Here is a 21,196-nt window from a genome sequence, read left to right as displayed (position 1 = left end):
TCTTGGGCAGTGAGGAAGGCTCCTCGAAGGCTCGTGGGATCCAAAGAGTTAGCACTACTGCAGTCTGTCCTTACAAACGGCTCCCTGCGGAGTATTTGCTAACAGAGGCCAAGAAAGGTGGCCATCTTAAAACGTTGATGCCTTCACCCATCTATCTGCCTTAAAAAAAAAAAAAAACCAGCCACTGTCTTCGTCAAATTCTGCGTAAAGCAAACGCATCTGTGAGTTAGACAATTTTCCTGGTATAGCTGAATGAGTGATGGAGCACGTCGCGTTTCATAGAAAAACAAAAAGACAAAAACATTTATAATGATCCTTTTAAAGTGTTCAGGGTGTTATAGCAGTGGAAACAACTCTCGAGAAATAATTTGACCTCATCATTCATAAAATGTAAGGTTTGGTCAAGCGTTGTTTCATCAAAAAGAAAATTAGGGGACCTTCTTCACCTTTAGGAGCTGGACGCAATTGTGACATCCTGTTCCTCGTGCTCACTTCAAATACTTAGTGCATGAAACCTTTTCGAATTCGCTATGCACACACCACGTGGTGTTAAGGGAATAGGTGCAGTAGCGTGTGCGCCTTTTGTAGCGGAGTACCGGCTTTCATTTTATGATAATCACATGTTCAGGTGTCCGTTGACAACGGACACTTGTACCACGCATTATTACTGCACCATTTTATGTTGCATTGGGAAGCATTTATACAGGACGCGTGTGTTTGGGAAGCAAGAAAGCTAGTTTCACAGCATCAGTTCCAAGCAGAGGAACATCTTTTCACTGTTTCCGCAAACAGAGGCGTGGCCGTGTTGTAAAACATCTGCTTACCTCGCAAACGACCCAGGCTCTGTCCCCACTCTTACCCAAAAAGCCCCAGTGCGGACCGTATACTCTGCTCTTGTAACTTTTTTTTTATTTCCATCCTTCTCGATTTTTCGGTCAGGCATAAGGTGATGACTTTTCACTCACAAGCAACGATGCCGACACCATAATCTTTGCGAAACCAACTCTTCAACCTTCTTTTTGCACGTGCTTGCCGCCCTCCTCTTCCTCCTTTATTTGTAACACCTGTCATGTTCAATGAGCAGCGTTTCTTTTCTTATCAGCATGCCCTGCACATGCCAATTTTTCTTTATTACGATTATAAGGTGGCATTAACGCGTGTTCATTCCGTTACCAATGCTGCTCGCTTCTTGTTATGGTTACACCTATTATATCCCTTTCCATGGCTCGCTACGTCGTCCTCAATTTCAATTGAACCACTTCTTCGGGCCTCCAGAACTCTGCCCCTTATAGGCAAGTGTCGAGAAGACGCAGCCATATATTTTTCTCATGGGGTATAGTAATACACTGCTATGTCTCATCTGAAAATGCCAACCAAATGAACTACAATTTGTTAGAGGTGCCAATTTGCGTTCAACTCTATACGACAACGAGAGTAAATAGACTGTGCTGAGATAAGAAACAAGTGCAATTTCTCAGTTAACGGCTCTAACAGTGGCGTTCACTTCATGCTTAAGCATTATTCTAGTGTGAGACGAGAGTGCGCACACTCTCTCGTGCCAAGATCGCGGCACGGAAGAAATGTTTACGCGGGAATGAATTCGCTTCTGAGTACGAACTCTACACTCATCTAATCACTGTGCGAATTAAAAAAAATGTGCTTCAGACAAAGAAACTACGTCACATAAATAACTGCCATGCTAAACAGGAATAAATAAAGGACATTTAGTCAGTAATGATCCAAGAAAAAGGGACAAAGGTGAGACAAATTAATAATAGAAGCTACTGGTACTCATCGCCTCCAGTAGTTGGCAAGCAGCACGCAATTGCAAGCTCGAATCCCCGTATTCAGCATCTGCCTCTTCGGAACGTCAGCATGAGATGGATAAACACATAAGCTATAGACTATTTTCACGTGGATGCTGCCTTTTTTTCTTTTTTGCCGCAGAACCGTCTAACGTCTGCCATGTTTCGCCGCCGTGTCGGTTGATGTGTGATCTGTGGCGGTGTATGCAGCTTATGCGATCAGTGCACAGGATATTGTTGTTCTTTGCGGTGCGCAGTCAAAACACATGAACGCTTCGCGAGTGTAAAGACACTAGTGAGTTATCGACACGCTTTCGTCTTCGAAATTATTGAAGCGGAAAGCAGCGGCGCCCACAATAGACAAGAGGTGAGTAGAATTTCACAGCATTCCTTAAGCAGCACGTGTGAATGGGTAATTAGTATGTCTTGATAGAGCTGGTCTTGCGGCGTTCAGGGAGTATGCGCTAGCGTGAAGTTTTCGAACAACTCCCAAAGTAATCGGGGAAACGTAATTGATTGATTTGTGAGGTTTAACGTCCCAAAAGCCACCATTTGATTATGAGAGACGCCGTAGTGTAGGGCTCCGGAAATTTCGACCACCTGGGGTTCTTTAACGTGCGCCAAAATAATCGGGGAAACGTAAATTGAGACGAGCGAATGCGTTCGCCATTGGCCAGCTTCACTTAAGATAACTCCGATTTATTTGCCGTGATTCCTTACGTTTTCCGGAGCCGTCCACTACGGCGTCTCTCATAATCATATAGTGGTTTTGGGACGTTAAACCCAACATATCAATCAAATCAGTGATTCCTTACGTTTAACACAGCTCAGTAATCACTAGCAGACCACCTTGTTTCGCTCAGATCGTCCCACTACAAAATTTATGGAACCGAGCACGATTATACCCCGATGCCTGTGTCCTCGTCGTAGTCACGAGATTGTGTCTGATCGTTGCGCAGGATAAAAAGCAGATGTACGACAGAGAAGCTGAATTTTCCGTGTAGAAATAACACAAATAGAACATGAAAATTGACGTTTTGCACATCTGGAAGCATGGCAACTGCATGGCGTAAGTTCGCTTCGGCGCGAGCAGCCACCACTGGCGATACGCCGTAAGTGCGCCTGTTCTTGGTAACGTAATTTGTTGGTTTTTTTTTGTTGTTAAAAAGCATCGCGACAAGCGCACAAGTTCAGGGAATAACTCATGTGGGTTGAAATTTCCCATTCTGGCTGCCACGAAAAAAATAAAATAGTCCAGTTGTCACATAACTGCCTCAGTTATTGTCGCAATATTGACAAGTCGAGAAATGATGTGTCATCTAAAAAACACTAGAGGCATTTTCCTGTCGGCTAAACGGGCCTTTCTGCCATGCAATTTGGGAAGCGCTCGTTAGATAATCTTGAAATTGCACGCGCATAGATTTAAGTAGCCGCAGGCTTTATAACTTATGGGTGTTGCATAAAAATATGGAATGTTGATGTTACAACAGACGAATTCTGGTCTTTTTTTGTGTGTGTGTTAACTGTCAGCTTCGACATTGCTTCTCTTTGCTGCGGAGGATGAAGTGTACGTGTACCAGTACCCAAGCGGAATCAAGCTGGTGTACACGAGGAAACGATCACAAGGAGAGACACCACATGTAGTAAAATGTTTGTCGGGAAAAGGAGGCCTGTGACCTGGTAAAGTCATTACGAAGAAACTTACACCTCGCGTGTCTCGGCTGCCAGCCTTTTGTGCTTTCGATAGTTGTTGTGGCAGCCAAGCGCAGTGCCGTGGTAGCCTGTCGACCTGTTCTCGTCCGACATTCCAGTTTTCTAACAGTACAACTGCTTTAGCGCATTTAAAACACATTGACGTCACACGCGCTGCGCATGCCAGACGCATCGATCTTCACACAACAGCGGCAATAGCTGAACTATAGCGTACTAGCCGAACGGCGGGTGGAGAGGGAAGAAAATTCACCGATTTCAGACTACGCTCCTCCTCCTCTCCAGTGAAGACGGGTGCACAGGTTTTGTGCGTTAGTAGAAGAAACAAAGGATAAGGAGAGCAGTCGTATTTGTGGTTTACCGAGGCGCAGTGATCATGAAAACAACAGTGTAGAGTTGACCACGAGCGATACGCTGCAGTTCACGAGAGAGAGAGAGAGAGAGAGATAAGGCCAAAGACGTGACAAGCTATGGGATTGTTCGACACGGTTAACAGTAAACGGTAAGGTAACTCGTGAGAAGATGTTCTTTAGCAAAAAAAAGAACAAAACTAACAAGTAAGAAGAAAGGATAAAGTCCGAGAGAAGAGATTAAAGAAAAAGTAGAGAATGCAAAGTTTCTATAAAGATTACTGCAGCCTCTGCGGGATCTGGAGACGCAAATGCGCACTTTCGCCCAGTGCTCGTTAGTCGATGTGCGGCTTCTTGCGCATTTGTACGCCGAAGTAGGCCGCGATCCAATCCAAGCCTCTGTACAGTCCTTCGACCACGGTCTCGACTGGTTTGGCTAGCTGCTTTGATTGGTGGCAGCCACTGGTTGCAGCGTCGTTTCGAGCAGGGTCAGGTTCACCGCGGCCTCGACAGCAGGCTCCGCTTCCTCCTGCTCGGGCACTGCGGTTCCGTTGTCGTAAAAGCTCAGGTTCCGACTGGACACGGCAGCCGTCACAAGCTGCGGCACCTGCCAGAAAGCATTTGAGTACCGATTATAACCCGCGCAAGTGCGTGATATCTCCGTCTCCCTCTCTCACACGCACAAAGAAAAGTGACATGAGTATGTGTATTTATCTGTATTTATCTGTGTTGTATTTTGTGGAAGCAAGGTTTGCTGCCCTTTGTTGTTTTGCTGCCTATTTTTTTCCACCATGACGATGTATTTGCACTCTGCTAAAATCACCTATGGGGATTGCAGTACCTGTAAATGAAAATAAATAAAAAATATGCCTTTGCACCAGCCACTGGACTCTACAAACGGCATTACGCATCCCATAAGGTGATTAGATTGTGCATATGCTTCTGTTTATCATATTATCATGATTCATCTCGCCTTTAGATCTCTGTCACCATTTATTAGTTGAGATAGTAACGGAACTTTAACGTGTAACAGAAGGCCAACCTTCCTGCCAATGAATTGATTGTTTATGTCCCTCGCTCATTCACCCACTAACGTAAACATTTACGCGATATTTTCGTAAATGCATGCATACATGCATACGCACGCACATACATACATACATACATACATACATACATACATACATACATACATACATACATACATACATACATACATACATACATACATACGTACATACATACATACATACATACATACATACATACATACATACATACATACATACATACATACATACATACATACATACATACATACATACATACATATAGATTACACTAGCGTCATGCTAGCGACAACGTCAAGACGACAGACCAACTTGGAGTCGGGTGTCGCAACGTGTGCGTAATGTCTTCAAACACGTACTTGCACACACAGATATACGTTGTTACGGCAGTCATCTTGCCTTAACACTGCAAGCGAGTATGAACAACTTATTCTGAACTTCCCTTCATATATCATCGACACAGACTCAAGCTCGCTCGAGTGCGTACGTAACATGACTAGTCAACTAGAGCAAATGACAACCTTCGCGCTCATGGAGCATTCAAGCAGATAGTTATAAATGCAATGACCTTAAATGCGTGATAGAATTTTTCAGTACGCCAATGCATCATGTATCATGAGTATTGCAGGTGCTCTTCAGGCCTTTATCGAATCAATTATTGACTTTTGCGTCTGCCCGTACCCAGCCAGCAGATTCTAAGGGTACCATTACCTGTCGCGTGCAGGGTAGACACTCACAGAATTCGGTGGAGTACTGCAAGAGCAGAGGGACTGTTTTACTCTCCCCAGAGTCCTCCGTGCGAGAGTAGGGAAGAGTTGAGTTGGCCGCGCAACATACTCTTTCGTTGAATGCAGAGTAAAAGAGAGTGCGAACTCTCTGCTACTCAAGTGGAGTTCCCAATCTATGCAACTCTCGTGCCGATGAGGCGTGAATGGGATCTGGCACTCCGTCCTTGCTGATCTAGCGCTTGCACGTTACCACTGACGCCGCAAAGCAATAAAACTGTCTCGTAGCCATACGCCTCTGAGCGTAGACGCCTCAGAGGTAAGTTTAATGCGTCGAGTAATAGGATAACTTTCGGTGATAACTTCTAAAGCATGCTTGTGTGATCATGAAGGTTCAGTTCCCGAAGCGCCACTACCGAAGCGTCACAACAAAACCCCTTCGATGCAAGTAACGGCGGCAACACCTAAAGCGTCGCCAAAAGCTAGTTCACCAAACAAACCAATTGCAACGTGAGTATACAAGGTAAATCTCTGCACAATCTCAGCACAGAATACCATTCACCGATTTTCTTTCGCAGAACATCAAATAAATGTTCTGTTCACTCTCTCCACACACGAGACTATCGTCTTTCGATGACATTTGCAGATTAACATGCAGATACGGGGCCATTTTTTTTTCTTCATTACTGAGCCACGTTGTGATAGGCTCCCTGCAGGGTAAAAAACTGGTTAGAAGAAAAGACGCTGTTCCGCTTCACGGGTCGTATAGCTTGAACATATGCATGCACGATTTTCGTTCCTAACTAAACCTTCCATCTTCATGATACGGGGACTACTGGCGTTCACGCGTTATACATGCCAGTAATGCCAAGACGCCATGTTTCTTTCAGGATTCACAACATAGAAAAGAAAACATAGAGAAATTACCGAGAACCTGATGCAGATGACTTGCTGGCGCGTGCAATAACAGTTACTCGCTTTTTCTGCTGGTTGACGTGCGCCGAAGTTTGATATCGACGGTAATGCTCGATAAGTACGCGCCTAGTTGATTGAATAGGTGTACTTTTGTGCGCAAGCTACGATATGCTATACCACAGCGGCCGTGTTGCTGATTTACATCCGCAAACCGATAGCTGGAACGGCATGGCCGATAGGTGAAAATCGAATTGCACGTGCACGAAAATGTCTTATCGTGTTACTTTATGAACGCGCACCGAACGAAAAGCCTGTGTTTGCACGTGTGAGTCAGAGAAGTGCCGATGAGTGCGCCCGGCGGCTGTCGGCGGTGGCCCGTGTGCGCTGCGCCGCAGGCTGAAAGTGCGTCGCATCGATGCTCATCTCTCTTTGTGCGCACACCGTACGCAAGAAACAATAGAGAGTTTTAGTGCTGCGGAATGGTGCTACATACGCATCACGCAAGCGCCTTGCGTTACGTGGCGTCGTTTGCCACTAATCGGCTTTTAGTACGCCGTAGTACCCGCGTATGTAACGAGCGTGAAGCGTGTTGCGCCATCTGGTATATCAAAATAGAAGCACGTGTTGTTGACAGCCAATGTGAGCCAATCCAAGTGTTATAGCCAGGTTATGGCCATACTTTAAGCCACAGAGCCGGTCGGTGCTTGCCTTCGATGCCGCCATTTTGCAAAACGAAGTCTCGCGCTGTCGCGAATTTGTTCGAGAGCGGCGCGATCACCTCATACGTACGCACGCACGCATCTCATGCGTGCGTACGTAGCAGCTGCGTACGTAACGCGATACGTGCGCGTTGCGGTCTGCGCATGCGCACTACGCAGAACGTGGCGTCCTTACGTACGCAACGCCGCCACGTACGCAGCGTACGCAGTACTAAAACTCTCTAATAGGGAGCTTTAGAATAGCGCACCGCGAGCCCTTGCGGTGCGGTCGCTGCCACTGCGCATGCGTCGTACGCAAGTCGGCGTTCGCGGACCGCACGCAAAAAAATCCGAAATTGCGTGCGGTAATGGCGGTCCACATGTGGCCCGCAAGCGCTGGTTTTGAAGCTACGGGTGGTGATGGCGGCCCGCATACACGACCTTCTGTATTTTACTGACCTGCCCAGCGAGCGAAGCGCCAGCACGCCCTTGCTGGCATTAGTGCCTGCCGCTATGCGCCCTGTGGCGCTGCAACTTACCTCATCCGCACCGGTTGCTGGCGGCCAAAACATGGGTCACCGCGCTTTTTTTTTTTTTGCGTCTGCTCGCGTGAAGCTGGGAGAAAAGCAGCAATGTTTACGCGTGCATACACTCTGGACGATCAAAATAAATAAAAACCTCTTTTTTGAATAACCTAAAGTTATAATGACGATCTTTCGCTACCGCCTGCTCGTGCCGAGCTGCGACAGAAGCGTGCAGGTCGGTGCAGTTTGTACACCAGCGAAGCGAGGTTTCTTGGTGCAAATTAACCATCATCATAGTAGTGTGCTACGTGCCTTTCTGCGAATCAAGGCAAGGGAAGACTCCTTATGTGACTTTTCATGAGTTTCCAGTGACCGAGGTCCATGAAAAATGGATCGAGGTGATTTCTGTGTTGTAAAAGACTACGCGTCTCTAAAGGAGTGACTTTCTGGGCTGGTTGGTGGTGCATGACAGACTGAGACGCATATTAGCACAAAAAATAATAATAAACCGACAACCTCAAGAAAGTAAACAACGACGCGTTATACTCACAACTATTAGCCAAAAAAAATAAAGAAAAGACAACACGAGTGCACATAAGGAAACCATGTCACTACATGAGGTTATGCAACTAGGTTTCGAAACACACCCATTGTGTGAAGAATTAGCGTTGAATAAGTAATTTTGTGTGCAGTTTCGTTTCAAAACAGTTGCAGAGTGTCTCTCACTGATTATTCAGCTACCCGAGATCTATATTTGCCATTTGAGACGAAGGTATTTATGCGCAAAATTGTCTGTATTGGGTTGTTTTCTATGCGCGCCGGATGCCGCGGACACTGTCAGGCGTCATAGTCCTTGCCCTTTCTTGCGCAGACAGCCAATGCAAGCCAGCTGAGTGTAACACAACGGCAACAAGTCTACCATTGTATACACATATAGCTGGTATCATGAGTTAAATAAACATTTGGTGGCCAACCTGTCTACGTCGTCATTCTTTCTTGTTTTGCACGCTGATACATGTGTTTGTACCTGATTTGCGATTCACGCATGCAACCCACGCATTCTCATGCATTCACCGGCGCTCAGCTGGGGTCACTCGAGTGCTCCCTAGGCGGCGAAGTTCGGAATCTTAGCCGGCGCAGGCAGCTCCGTAGACCATCGCCAGCTGGGCAGGTCAGAAGTACAGTAGGTCGTGCCCGCATGTGGCCCGCAAGCGCTGGTTTCGAGGCTACGGTGTCGCTGCGATCGTGCGTTGCGGATCGCAGTAGGGCGAACGCTATTCTAAAACACATATGGCGCCCGCTACGCCCGCAACGCCCGCAGCGCTCGCAAACGGTATTCTAAAACTCCCTAATGATTCATTCAAGTTACCAATGGCAAGGGTCTGCTGTACAGTCATTTTTACACTCCTCGGCTTAGCATATTATCTAACCCAGAAATGCCGATGGCATGTATGACGTACTCGGCTGGTAAGCTATAGGCCTATATTCGCTGAGAGTTGTACTCGTACGGGTCACATTTCCTTGCACCGATCTCGGCGCAGGTGGCTCGCGAAGATTGACACTCGAGCCTCTAACTGTTGTATTAAAGTGTAGACGAGGTAAGCAAAACTATAAGGATTGCCAGAGATGCGTTTGATTTGTGGTTCTGCCGGCCAGCGTTATTTTTCTGGCGGCCAAGTACACACCGCGGCATCGAATCGAACGCCGGATCGTAACGTTCGTAGATTATTTTTCGGCCAGCACTGCTGCCAGATCGTCCCAACTGTGTTTGTAAGCGACTAGTAATCCTTTCAGGCTTGGGCACAAGTGGCTTCACTGCACTGAGTCGATATGACATAATACCAGCTGGTAATTGGAATTTAGTATTGAAAACGGTGTTGTAAGTCATGTAGATTTATTATAAAAGATCGACGTGCCTATAGAGAAACTAAAGATCACTAGATAGTTACACATGCTAAATTCATATTTGCTCTTCAAAACGCGTAATAGAAATGTAGCGCCACCCGTACTGAAGGGCTGGACATCATGAGTATGAATACTGGTTGCTGCGTGAACGGTTGACTGCAGCACGTAAGGTAAATGTTCTGACTCTTCTGCAGTATACTCTTTGTATATGTCAAGCTTCTCGGGACGGCTTTAAGCTCTCCCGTAGTAGAGTACCATAGAGAAATAAAAAAAGGTGAAGAGTGGACACTCCCGTAGACCCCAGCGGCCCAATCGACTCTAGCACACCTAGTGGTTGATGAGAGCAAGTGGCGTGCGCTTCCGGTTTTGGTTTCACTGGCGCAAATTTTGAATTACTTTGCATAACCGACGTTTGGCTATGTCGAAAGTTCATGATTTCAGACCACTATTCATCGCCCAAATGGATAGTTTTTGTAGGTCGTTTTGATTTAGCGATTCCCTGTTTTGTTTTGTTCAGTGGTTCGTGCGAATCGGTCGTGACGTAATTTTTATTTCGATTAAAGTATAATAAAAAGAGATGCAGGTAATGATAATTCACTATTGTTTTATTCATCGCGCTTGTGTTTTTCTTTTGGAACAAGTGATCAATGTATATATCAGTCAAAGAAACAGAGCATCCGCAATGTTTTATTCAAAGGCAAGGTAGAGTATGAGAATATAAAAAGCACAATATGACAAAGGTAGACAACAAATGCATCTCGCCTTACAAATAAATTGTAACAAATATTGTAACAAATACATAGAGAACACAGACAACGCACACATCGCTAGAGTTGGCAGAAGCCGAGAAGCTGGTGAAGTTATGACACACCGGGCCAGTGGGTAAGTAAGGATCTATGGCAAAACCACAGCGCACAATGCTGATGAAGAAGGAAGAAGTGACATATACACAGCAATGAAGTCGCGAATCACGCCTGGGCTTAACCGAAATAATGCATAGAAAAAAAGAGCGCACAGAAACCACACGACACAATATAGCAGAAAGGCAAAGGTGCAGTGTGCTGGCTGTGCTTAAGAACAGCTAGTCCAAAATGAAAAAAAGCAGACTTGATGCCTGCTTGTCCTCAGAAAGGTAGGGCTTTGCAGCTTGCTCACTACGTGAAAGACAAACTTTATGCTACAACACTGGCAGGTCTTGTGGCTTTTGTTATGCGTCGCCTTCATCAAAAACTTAAGATCCCAAGTGATTTGCGTCTGGGTGTTGCTGTGACGCTTACGAGCTAAAATAGATTGTAGTCATCACTTTATCCAGAATTGTGGACTTTAATTGGTGCTACGAGAGCGGTATTACAGGGCTAATAAATAGCAGAAGGAAACCACTTTGGCACATTATTTTTCACAAAGGCTCTACATCGTACGTTATCACTCACAAGCTATATAAAAATAAAATGGCAGCGTCCGCAGCCCCATCAAACGCTACAAGTTTGGGTATTCTTTTGAAAATTTTGATGGGCAAGATGAGGAGGTTGATGAGAAGCTAAAATACGAAAAGCGTGATAACATTAACCGTGCCCACTTCATACTGTGTTCCTTACCCGCTCGAAGACATTTCAACAAGCGGTTTTGTTATCGATATATTACTTGAGCTGGAGAGATAAAGCATACACAGTGACCAAGCGACCCACAGTAAAGTGTACAGTTCGCCCGTATTTGCTACAAAAAATACAGACAGGATACCCAACATTCTTTTTAAGGTTATGCAAATCACTTCGAGCGAATACACAGTGTTCGTACTCCTCATAGCGGGTAACCAAAACAATGAATGCAACGAAGGAGTGGTTAGTCCAGTTGAACTGAATATAAGCATATAAGACCATAATGAAGTATATAAGCATATAAGACCATAATGAAGTCTGCTGTAAAGAAGTAATAACATAACAAAGCTATTGCAGGATTCGGCTCAACTCGAATACTTTAGTGTAAACCCGCCGCTAATTGCTAACCTTTGAACTTGTCAAGCTGCATGCCCGAGATTGAAGACTGGAACCTAACCCTGTCTAAGTTTCGGTTCACAAAACGCACATGCCAACATAAGCGAACCCGGCAAAACATTTTCAGAAACTTAGCGCGACACCCAGCAGAGCAGAAATGAAAATCGCCAACACTTGACAGATGGTGATACAAAACATCGCACACTTTCAGGTGATGTGCAGTGGCCTCAATTATGGCAAGAAAGTGAGATTCAAGTTGTTGTACGTATGCAAAAGCTGCTTCTGATGGCACAGTGAGATTCCCAAAAAGTTTGCTGGGGACGTGGTATGCTTTGAGCATTGTGAAATACTGGTGGGTACCCTTAAGCGTCTCACTGTCGTCTTTCAGTAACTGTGGGCAACTGCAACCGTCACATGCATTCCGAAGGAAGTGTTTGATGAGAAAACCAGCTACATAATATGCAGCGGAGTCATCGATAATATGGGAGTGAATGTTTGTCGCAAGTTCAGAGAGATCGTCTAGAGCGGGAAAGTCGTCAGGCTGTGGCTGTGCACACTCCTCATTATCCACAAGAGACGCACTGGTGAGGGAGAATGGCGAGAGCTGCTCCTGGAGGAGGTCACATTCATCATCCTCGACATTTCCGTATTCTGACAGCTTGAAGAGTTTTCTTATGCAGATGTGCTTCAGGCCACAAATAAATTGTGCTACATTGGGGTTGGTGTTGCAACCCTGTTTTTGCCTAATGTGGCCAAATATGTTCTCCAGAGGATCCTGTTGAAGCCTGCGTGTTAACAGGTATTCAAAATTGTAATTTTTGGAGAGGTCGTCCCATAGTTGACAAATTGCCTGAATTGTAATTTGCCAACCTACGATGGTTTGTGGTTGACGTCTGCCAACAAACTGCCATGATGCAATCTAGGGAAGCTGGCCTCGGAGGAAGTCAATCAGCTCTGAATCATTTTTCATGATTGCATGCCGCAGCTTTTGCGAAGTTCTTTTTTTACTCGAGCTGTTCAAGGCATCGAAAATCCTGTCCATACGATCACAAAATTGAGCTGTAGTGATGGCCGAGGCAGGGAGCACCTTCGCATACACCGCTGCCGTGATAGCAATCGAAACTGATGCACTGAGGACCTGAGTTGCTCTGCTGACCTTCATATTAGAAAAAGGTTTCTGATGAACGTGCCGTTCAGTCAACTTTGGAGCCAATCGCAACCGCAACTCATGTGAGGATTGGTAAAGGCTTACAATGTGCGACCAGTTAACGATGTCATCCCCAATGTATAACTTGTGTGCTTGGACATTATTGCGCGTTGTTTTAATTAAATGCGGAACATCAAAAATGTAATATACCCGCTCACCATTAACTTCAAAAAAGGCTTTGCTACAGTCACTCTTAGTTGGTTAGCGAGACTTACATTTGAACTGCCCTGGTCACAAATGACTGCTTTCACTGCAATATTAATGCTCCTAAGCTCCAAAATGGGTGACACCAGCAAGTTATGCATAACAGATGATGGTGTTGATGTGTGCCCTATAGTAAAAGCAACCGGTTGAACCCACTTTCTCGAAACGCCAACAAGAAGAAAAACCAGTGCTCGATCAGCGATGGTTGAAGTGCGATGAGTGCCATCATCTGTAAAACCCTGGACAACGTCTCTTGCAGCATCATAGTACAAATTCTTTTTCACTGCCATTTCGTCGAAAACTAAAGCGCACACTCGGTCCCGTTCATTCCAAGCTTGAGTATTTGTTGCAATGGAAGAAAGGATTCCTGGAATTATGCCTGGAGTCATCTTTACATTAGCTAGCCACCTCCTTAATGAACGCCGGGAGGGCAAAGAAAAATACGGAGCCAGAAATCGGTATGCTCGCGGACCTCGGAAGTTTAGGTGAAGAGCGAATTTCTTGAACCACACGGGAAACCGCTTGCCCTTGCGTTTGGGCCTCAAGCGAACATGTGCAGAAAGAAGTTTAAAAACCTCCTCGGTGACGTGCGGTCGGATAACTTCAAGGGCCTTCGAAGTCGATGACGGTGCTTGGTGAGGCTGTCTCTGCAGTCTTTTGATAGTTTTCTGCTGTGCTGCTACTTTAGCTTGCAGATGTTTAATGGTTTGCTTGTACTTCATTGATGGAAACATTGTCGCTGGCACACAGGAACGCACTGCAATAAACAAAAAAATTGATGTAAAAGCGAAGAACAACTAATCCCATACGAGCACTTTCCTCGCTCTTTCAGACCCAAGGTGCACAACTTTCTGTGGTACAAAGTTTTCGATTCCACTACCTAAAAACAAACCATTCACAATGTTGACAATGCACAAAAAAAAATGAAAATCACTGAGAGCCCACCCTTACATTTTGTATGTGCACACGTAGTGTCCTTTTGAGGATAGTTTCCTCAGAATGTCCTAAACATAAAATAGCACATTAAAAACTGCTGCAATAAAAGCATAGTCACCATTTTCTCTAAGGCACTCAGGCGTGGAGCTGTTGGCGGAGACGTCTTCTGGAGGGTCTTGTGAAGCTTGTTCAGTGCCTCGGACAGTGCTGTCGGAACAATCTTGCGAGCGGCCTGCGGAAGTCTCTATATCAATCCACTCTGGTGTTGAAGTGAACATACAACTTACCGGCCACACAAGTTCCTTTTGTGACAGCTGAACGACTGGTTAAGGTTTTCTCCGGCAAGACGAAATCACCAAAAATTCTTTCACCAGCTACAAGGGAGCTGCCACCTGCAGAGGTTTGGTCAACAGTCAATTTGGGTAAAAAAAAAAAAGAAATCGCGACACTGAACGCACCCTGTTCATCGGGGCACCTCAATGTGTGGGAGCCGCTTTTTGAAGCCTCTACCGCAGGTCCTGAAGAGATGAAATTACGACAATGTGTCAGTAAGAGGCTTAAAATAACACAAACTGAAGCTCATCCGCACCTTGCAGTGCAGCTTCTGCAGCCATGTCACAGTCACTACTTGAAGCGACGCTCAGAAAACCTGCATATATGTGCAGTTGGTACAAGTTACAAAGCTTGTAGCATGGGGAAACTTAAACAGCTCTTTCAAACGCATAAATTGGTCGAACGTGGAAGAAAAGAGACGGCACCAACTAGGAAACAAGTAATTTGTGATTTTTGTAATTATTAACAGTGGCAGCTTTCACTGATGAAAGGTATACGTACATGTGCACTCAGGCTTGAAGATAACGTGAAATAGCCCTTTAAAGCCTTTCAAAACAAGTTGCGCAGGTCCAGAGCATCAAAAAATGACAGAAATGTAAAGCTGCTGTTAGGAAGGTAATAGCCCACAATTCACAGAATTTAAGACTTTCCAAGTGTTACTTTTGTAGTGAGGTTTCTCCATCGGCTACAAAGATCTTCACGGTTAACTGTCGCCACTGATTCAATACAAGTGGCTGCTATTGCACATGTTTGAGTTTCAGTCAATCACTTACATGGTGCAGCTGGTTGCACACTGGGAACAGCCATTCTTGTAAGCCTTGTGTGCCCAGGGTCCATGAAACTTTGAGCAGCAAAATGGTCGCTACAAACCCTGTACGTTGCGTACAATAGGCTGGCCGGCTTACTCAGGAGATCATCGCGTCCAGCATACTGCATCCATGCTTTCATCCTGCATTGGCAATGAACTATCAGCTGAAAGGGGAAGTGCTTGAATAGTGATTTTTTATTGTTACCCTCACTTAGCAAGTACGAACAATAAGCCTACAGACATGCAAACCATACAAAAGCTTTAACACACCTGCCGTTCCGTGGTACGCGGAAGAAACTCATCCCAGGCTTCTTGTGGGTTCTGCCATTGTTGAAGCACCACGATACACAGCAGTAGCTGCCGTAGCTTGGACCGCCGGACGGCATGGCGTCAGCGTGGTCTGAAAATGTTAGTAAGTGGATGCTTCGCTGTCAAATTACGAAAAAGATATGTGCACGTCATAAGTGTACCAGCAAACCCCTTTGAATGATTAGCTAATCGATGCACAATACAAAACTAGTGATACATCTCTGACCCATAAAACTCTGACTTACAAATATATACGTCAAGACCACGAACAAAGATCTTCAGAAGTTTCCAGGCCGCTATTCCTTGTAATGCAATGGTATCGCGGCCTGGGAACTTTAGAACACCTTCGTGCGTACGCAGTATCAGCAGTACATTGGGAAGAAAAATCGTAGTTGAAATTTGTGCGGTAAAATTATATTGGAAACGTCAAAAACATTTGTGGGCAGCTTGCACTAGTGGCACAAGGCTAGCGAAGAAACGAAGATGATGGCCACTTGGCTAGTCCAGATTTGCCTCCGGCATACCAAGAATTATTGGTGTTCCGAGCCTTCGGGAAATGCGTCGTGAAGCATGCGAGGCTGAGCAAACGCTTCTCAATATTTTGCACCGAGCCTACGACCTAGCTGCCCAGCTATGCTCAGCGCACAGACGCTCGCGTCCGTGGCAGACGCAGCACGCGTCGCCTCGGCTTGACGCCGTGCCGCCTTTGCTATACTGCATACGTTGCACAATGTTCCCGTCTAACCGCCACATAGAGCCACAAATTTTCTTTTTAGCGAACCTCCCAGTCCTTACAAGCTTCAGAAAAAGGTTACAACTGCGTGAATGAGACGCCACGTAAGAAACAAACTCGCACACACGAAGCGCAACGTGTGTGTGTGCATCTTTCTATGTTTGTTGCATGGTGTTTTTTTCGCGCAGGCGTAACCGTTTTCTGAAAAAATGACCCAACAAGACCAACAACATGTCATTCAACAAGCTTCGCTTGAAAACGTGCCTCACCTGTTATCTCACGCTTGAAAACGCCGACGCAGCCGACCTTAACGAAAGCGACGAAAGCTTCTCGCTGTCAGTCATGCATGGGCTTGTCGCTGGGTAGATGGTGTTTATGACAGTACGGCTGAAGAAAAATAATCGCGTAAGGTGTGTTGAATAAATTGTTTTTATGTATAAAAATATACCAAATTTGGGCGTGTAATTATTAATTTGTGAAAACAATTCTGTTGCATTGATTATAACTGTTTTTTTTTGCGCTTGCGCCCTCTGACGTTTGGTGGGAGCACTAGTTCGTTACGTAGTCGTGACGCACTTCCTGAGGCCAGGTTTTGCGGAGTGTCCGCTCTTGTCTTCTTCTTTCTCTATGAGAGTACCTTGTGCTCTAAATCGTTACCTTCTTTTTCTAACCCCCCCCCCCCCCCTACCAATGTCCGTCCAGCATATGTGACGTAATCTTGAAGGAATCTGTGCAGTTCACTGCTTTTATAAAATACTCGACATTTTTCTTTTTTTTGAGAAGTTAGTCCTAGCGCAGCAGGAGTGGCTCTACTCTTGAAGGAGGTTGAAGCACTCTAGCACTGCCAGATTGTAAAACTCTTCGAGCGAATAGCGCAACTCGCGCAGAGGGTGTACGAACTATATTTCAGAAGCGTGACTGTAGTCGGGCGAGGGAGCTTGTTTACTCTCGCTCAGCCAGTGTACCAGCACTCCGTCGAGAAAGTATTCTTACTCGTGCTGAAGAGAGTTCCCAGCACTCCTGAAAAGAGAGTGAAATGTGGGACAAGATTCTACTCCCGCAAAGAGAGTTGCCAGAACTCTCTTGGGTCTTTGAGTGTAGCTGAAGGAGATTCGAGCAAATTGCAGTGTAGTATTTAGGTTGTGCTTTTTTTTTGTTCCAGAGAGGTGCCGACTATAATTTAGTTGCACAGCTCTGAACGTCTTGCAGTGCTTCTAAGAAATCTAGGCGAATGGTTAGCCACAGAAAGCACTGACGTCCATATTCCAGATGGTTCCTGTGAAACACTTTGTGGCAGAAGTGGCGAAGATTCTATGCCTGTGCAAAATAAGCCGAGCTCAGTCCGTACTTCCCGATTTCTATCGCTCCTCCCACTGCTTTTTCTTCGATCTTCTTGATTTACATTGCGCTAAAAGACGTTTGGTATTTTTCAGGCAGAAGGGTAGTCGAGGCAAGGCAGCTTAGACTGTTAGAAGTGTCCAGAGAACCACTGTTGAAGTGTGCGCATCATTCGATGTTGTCAACAACTGCGAAAGAATTGTCAGAGGTCACTGAACGGAAATTACTTGCATGAAAGCGCGATTCTGGCGTGAAAGCGATGGCTGGGCAGTAGTACATATCCGGATATTTTTGGGATTTAAGTGCACAAGCGTACACAAAAAAGCAAAAAAAAAACAAGTCTGATCCCTCTGTCATGAAAATTGGTTTAACACAAAAGTGAAACGCATCTGCACAGAGGTATTTGAACATTTATTGTGCAATGTTTCGGGTGAAGGAATGATTGTCACAGCAACAAATCGTAATGTCACACGAAGAAAGGCCAGCAACTTTGAAACTTGCAAAACGTTCTATCAGGAAGGACGCGTGAGAATAACTTACACACGCCAAGCGTGGACAAAACCTGCTCGACACTTAGAGAGGCCTGCTCGAAAACAAATAAGGATGCACCGAAGGAACATACAGGTATACAACATAGAGTTCTCTACATATGCACTAGAAGGAACTCTGACGCTAGTGTCTATGGGAGCTGCAACGCACGGTACTTCGGCGATAATGGGAATGATGGGCAGCACACGGTATTGTCTAATCTTCGTGCTTCTGGCTCCATGTGTGTTCGTGTAGCTTGGAGCTATTTTTTTTTCACGAAACTAAAATCAGCATATGTCCACTGGTGGCACTTTAACACCTTATCATTTTAGGCTTACCATTTCAAATTGGCTCACAAAGTTCGAAAGGGTTCGTTTTTTTTTCTTCGAAACGAAACTGCAACACATCAATAAACTAATTCAGAAGTACGATTAGCCATCTACAAGTACGAAGCCTAGGCAAATCTGTGCACTACCGCTCATTCCCATGGTAGCTCAATGATCCCAGCGCCAGAGTCCCCTCTAGTTAATTTTAAGAAACTCTATCGTTCACAGGACGAGCGCGAAACAACAACTGTCACAATCACGGTTTTGTGTGTGTGCAACGCGCTCCATTCGCAAGCGTGGCCACTGCAGTGAGCGTGACCTTCGTGCTCTTTGTCACCGCACATTCGCGGTGAAATCCCTAAACGTACTAACCATCGCGATCACGAGATAAGCGCGCGCACATGAGCTATAATACCATGAAGAGCATGCACGTCGCATTGCACAGGGAACGTGCTCTGTGCCCCTTTCGCCAGTGATAGCAAGAAGGACCTGCTCAAGCAACACCGACTAAATTCCAAGGCCGAAAGGCTGCCGCAGTTACGTCAGAGGGTGGAGGCCCAGTTACGCCGCGAACGCTGCGGAAAGCCGGTGTTTCGTTCGCGTTTTAGGAGAACAAACGCTCCCGCTCTCGCAGCTGCTGCGTCTTGATTGGGCCGAATAAAAGATGTGGAAAAAAAAGTCTTACTGAGCATGCTCAGTTGGGTAACTGGGCCTCCACCCTCTGACGTCACTGCGGCAGCCTTTCGGCCTTGGAATTTAGTCGGTGTTGGCTCAAGCCGCCAGCGGTAAATGACGTACATAAAATGCTTGCCATGAGCAAGCTGAGAAACAAGCGTTTTGTGGCCGAGTCGATTCGCACCAGGCCCTGCGGAGCGAGAGGTCGTAGGCTTGACTACCCGAAGCTGAACATTTTGTTTTGATTCTTTTTTTCGCGTGTCTTGATGTATATACTAATACGTCACATGCGTGACAGAAAAAGCACAGCGGAGCTCTTGGACCCCGCCATAAAACAGTTTCGTGCTAAAGGAAAATGAAGCAAACCGATCTTTTGGCAATAGTCTGTTGTGGCGTTGATTATGACTATAGAGGGGCAGATGCTCGTGGCCCTTCATTTATGTTGATGCGACATGCATAAAGCTGTTTAAAAATTAAAGAAAAAATTACGCCTTCAGTATCCTTCCCGTACGTTAGAAAGACTGTCGGATGATTGCCAACATCTGAAACCGTGTCCAGTATATTGAGGTTAAGCCTTTCAACGGCCAGCCCGACTCTATTTATAGGCAAACACAAAAACAGTAAAGGCATTTTGTTGGGTGCCAGAAGAAGTCAAGTCGAGGACACAGGAAGATGGTAAAGTGTCTCGGCGACGAGTCTTTTTCCACTGAACGGACAGCCCTGGTCACTAGTTAAATATTGCTGCAGATCCACGAAGTGTATGCTGATGACGGAGCCAAGCTAGGTTCTAAGGTCCATAATTTCTACGTTGAATTCAATGACTAGTATAAAGAATGGCCATACAGACGCACGGACAAACGGATGCTGGATGCACGCTCGCAAGGACCGATGGGCAGACCGTCATATTCATGGACCGAGTACGGTCTGTTTTTAACCCGTACGCATGCTACTGATGCTCCATGTACGTTATATGTAAAATCTGTGTTTTGGTCCAACGAGAAGCTACGGCAACGGCGTCAGCGGACATCGTGAGAGCCTAAGGAGCTCGGCGTGCTTCATACGGAAACTGGCTAAGTGGTAACGTCCACCTGGGTTTTCCATTTAACTGCAGTCACTGCAGTTAAATTCACTAACAACATTCACTGCAGTCACTGTGTGTATACCATCAAAATTTTTATGTATAAATGCAGTGCTCTTTTGTATAAATTTTGTTCGCGCTGTGTATACCTGTGTGCGTTTTTTAGTTTGCATTGTTCTGTTTGTGCTATGCTGTTTCTGTATTTTTATATTGTTTGTATTTACTTTTTGTGCTTTGTAAACTGCCCCACCCTTTAACAGCCCGATAGGGTTAACAGTATTGAAAATAAATAAAAATAAATAAATAAAACATGAAGGCAGGGATCTGGCTGCTGAGAGCTGACAGTTACAGGCTCTGGAGACATTGTTTTGTTAAAGGCTTTCGCCGTTTGCAAGTTGAGACAGAGGTATGATTAAGCACACTTCTTCACAGATTTGACGAAATGGATGCTCCGAGTTGGTTGAACGTGATCTGATGGTAGTAATGACGTCGGCGACAAAGGTGCTCGCCCGATTGCCTTGGGCGGCAATCGTTTCGTTTAATAATATGTGGTGTTCTACGTCCCAAAAACTACGACGTGATTATGAGAAACGTTGTTGTGAAGGGCTCCGGAAATTTCGACCATCTGGTGTCCTTTAAAGTGCACTGGCATCGCACACACGGGCATCTACCAATCCGCATCTATCGAAATGCAACCGCCACGGCCGAGATCGAACCTGTGGCCTTTGGGTCAGAAGCCTAGCACCCTTTGGCAACTGGTCCCCTGAGGTGGACGATCCTTTCGTTTGAAGTTTTTTTTGGCCTCCTGAAAGTTTGTTATACGGGCAGATAAATTCATTTTCCAGTACAACATAAGTATAGAATCGGCTTCATTTCCTTGCACAATATCTATCTCACGCTGAGGGGACTCTTCTATGCCGCCTGTGGCTTGGAGTGGCCTTCACGGACGCATACTCTTATCTCATTGGAATGGTCAGCTCTTCTACATGCACGTACTGCAGCTGCGAAGAAACCATCGCGCACCTTCT

At 45.6% G+C, this 21,196-nt stretch overlaps 2 protein-coding genes across 2 annotated transcripts in view; both read right to left on the bottom strand.

Annotated features, from left to right (window-relative positions):
• Positions 1-3,842: 3,842 nt before the first annotated feature.
• LOC142788246 (uncharacterized) overlaps positions 3,843-21,196 on the bottom strand; it is a 31,138-nt gene continuing 13,784 nt past the window's right edge. Inside the window, exon 2 of the mRNA XM_075884843.1 lies at positions 3,843-4,472. Within this exon, the coding sequence (XP_075740958.1) occupies positions 4,302-4,472 (171 nt within the window). The 3' untranslated portion in view covers positions 3,843-4,301. The remainder of the gene's footprint in view (positions 4,473-21,196) is intronic.
• On the bottom strand, positions 10,370-15,412 carry LOC142777462 (uncharacterized). The gene is made up of 5 exons (XM_075881895.1): positions 15,147-15,412; positions 14,630-14,689; positions 14,328-14,558; positions 14,159-14,272; positions 10,370-13,861 (listed from the first exon to the last, which is right to left on the bottom strand). The coding sequence occupies exons 1-5, from the start codon at positions 15,319-15,321 to the stop codon at positions 13,020-13,022; spliced, it is 1,422 nt and encodes a 473-aa protein (XP_075738010.1). The 5' UTR covers positions 15,322-15,412; the 3' UTR covers positions 10,370-13,019.

Source organism: Rhipicephalus microplus, chromosome 2, assembly GCF_043290135.1.
Source record: "Rhipicephalus microplus isolate Deutch F79 chromosome 2, USDA_Rmic, whole genome shotgun sequence".
NCBI lineage: Eukaryota > Metazoa > Arthropoda > Arachnida > Ixodida > Ixodidae > Rhipicephalus > Rhipicephalus microplus.
This window is presented reverse-complemented; position numbering and strand designations above follow the sequence as displayed.

Bases quoted from the DNA above. Each gene is read 5' to 3' on its own strand.
- LOC142777462 (XM_075881895.1), bottom strand. From the start codon at position 15,321: ATGAAAGCATGGATGCAGTATGCTGGACGCGATGATCTCCTGAGTAAG. The intron at 14,273-14,327 runs GTAAGTTGTATG...AGACTTCCGCAG, and splicing joins AAAAGGAACTTGTGTGGCCG to GCCGCTCGCAAGATTGTTCC. The intron at 13,862-14,158 runs GTGACTATGCTT...TGTTTATTGCAG, and splicing joins TGAGTGCCTTAGAGAAAATG to TGCGTTCCTGTGTGCCAGCG.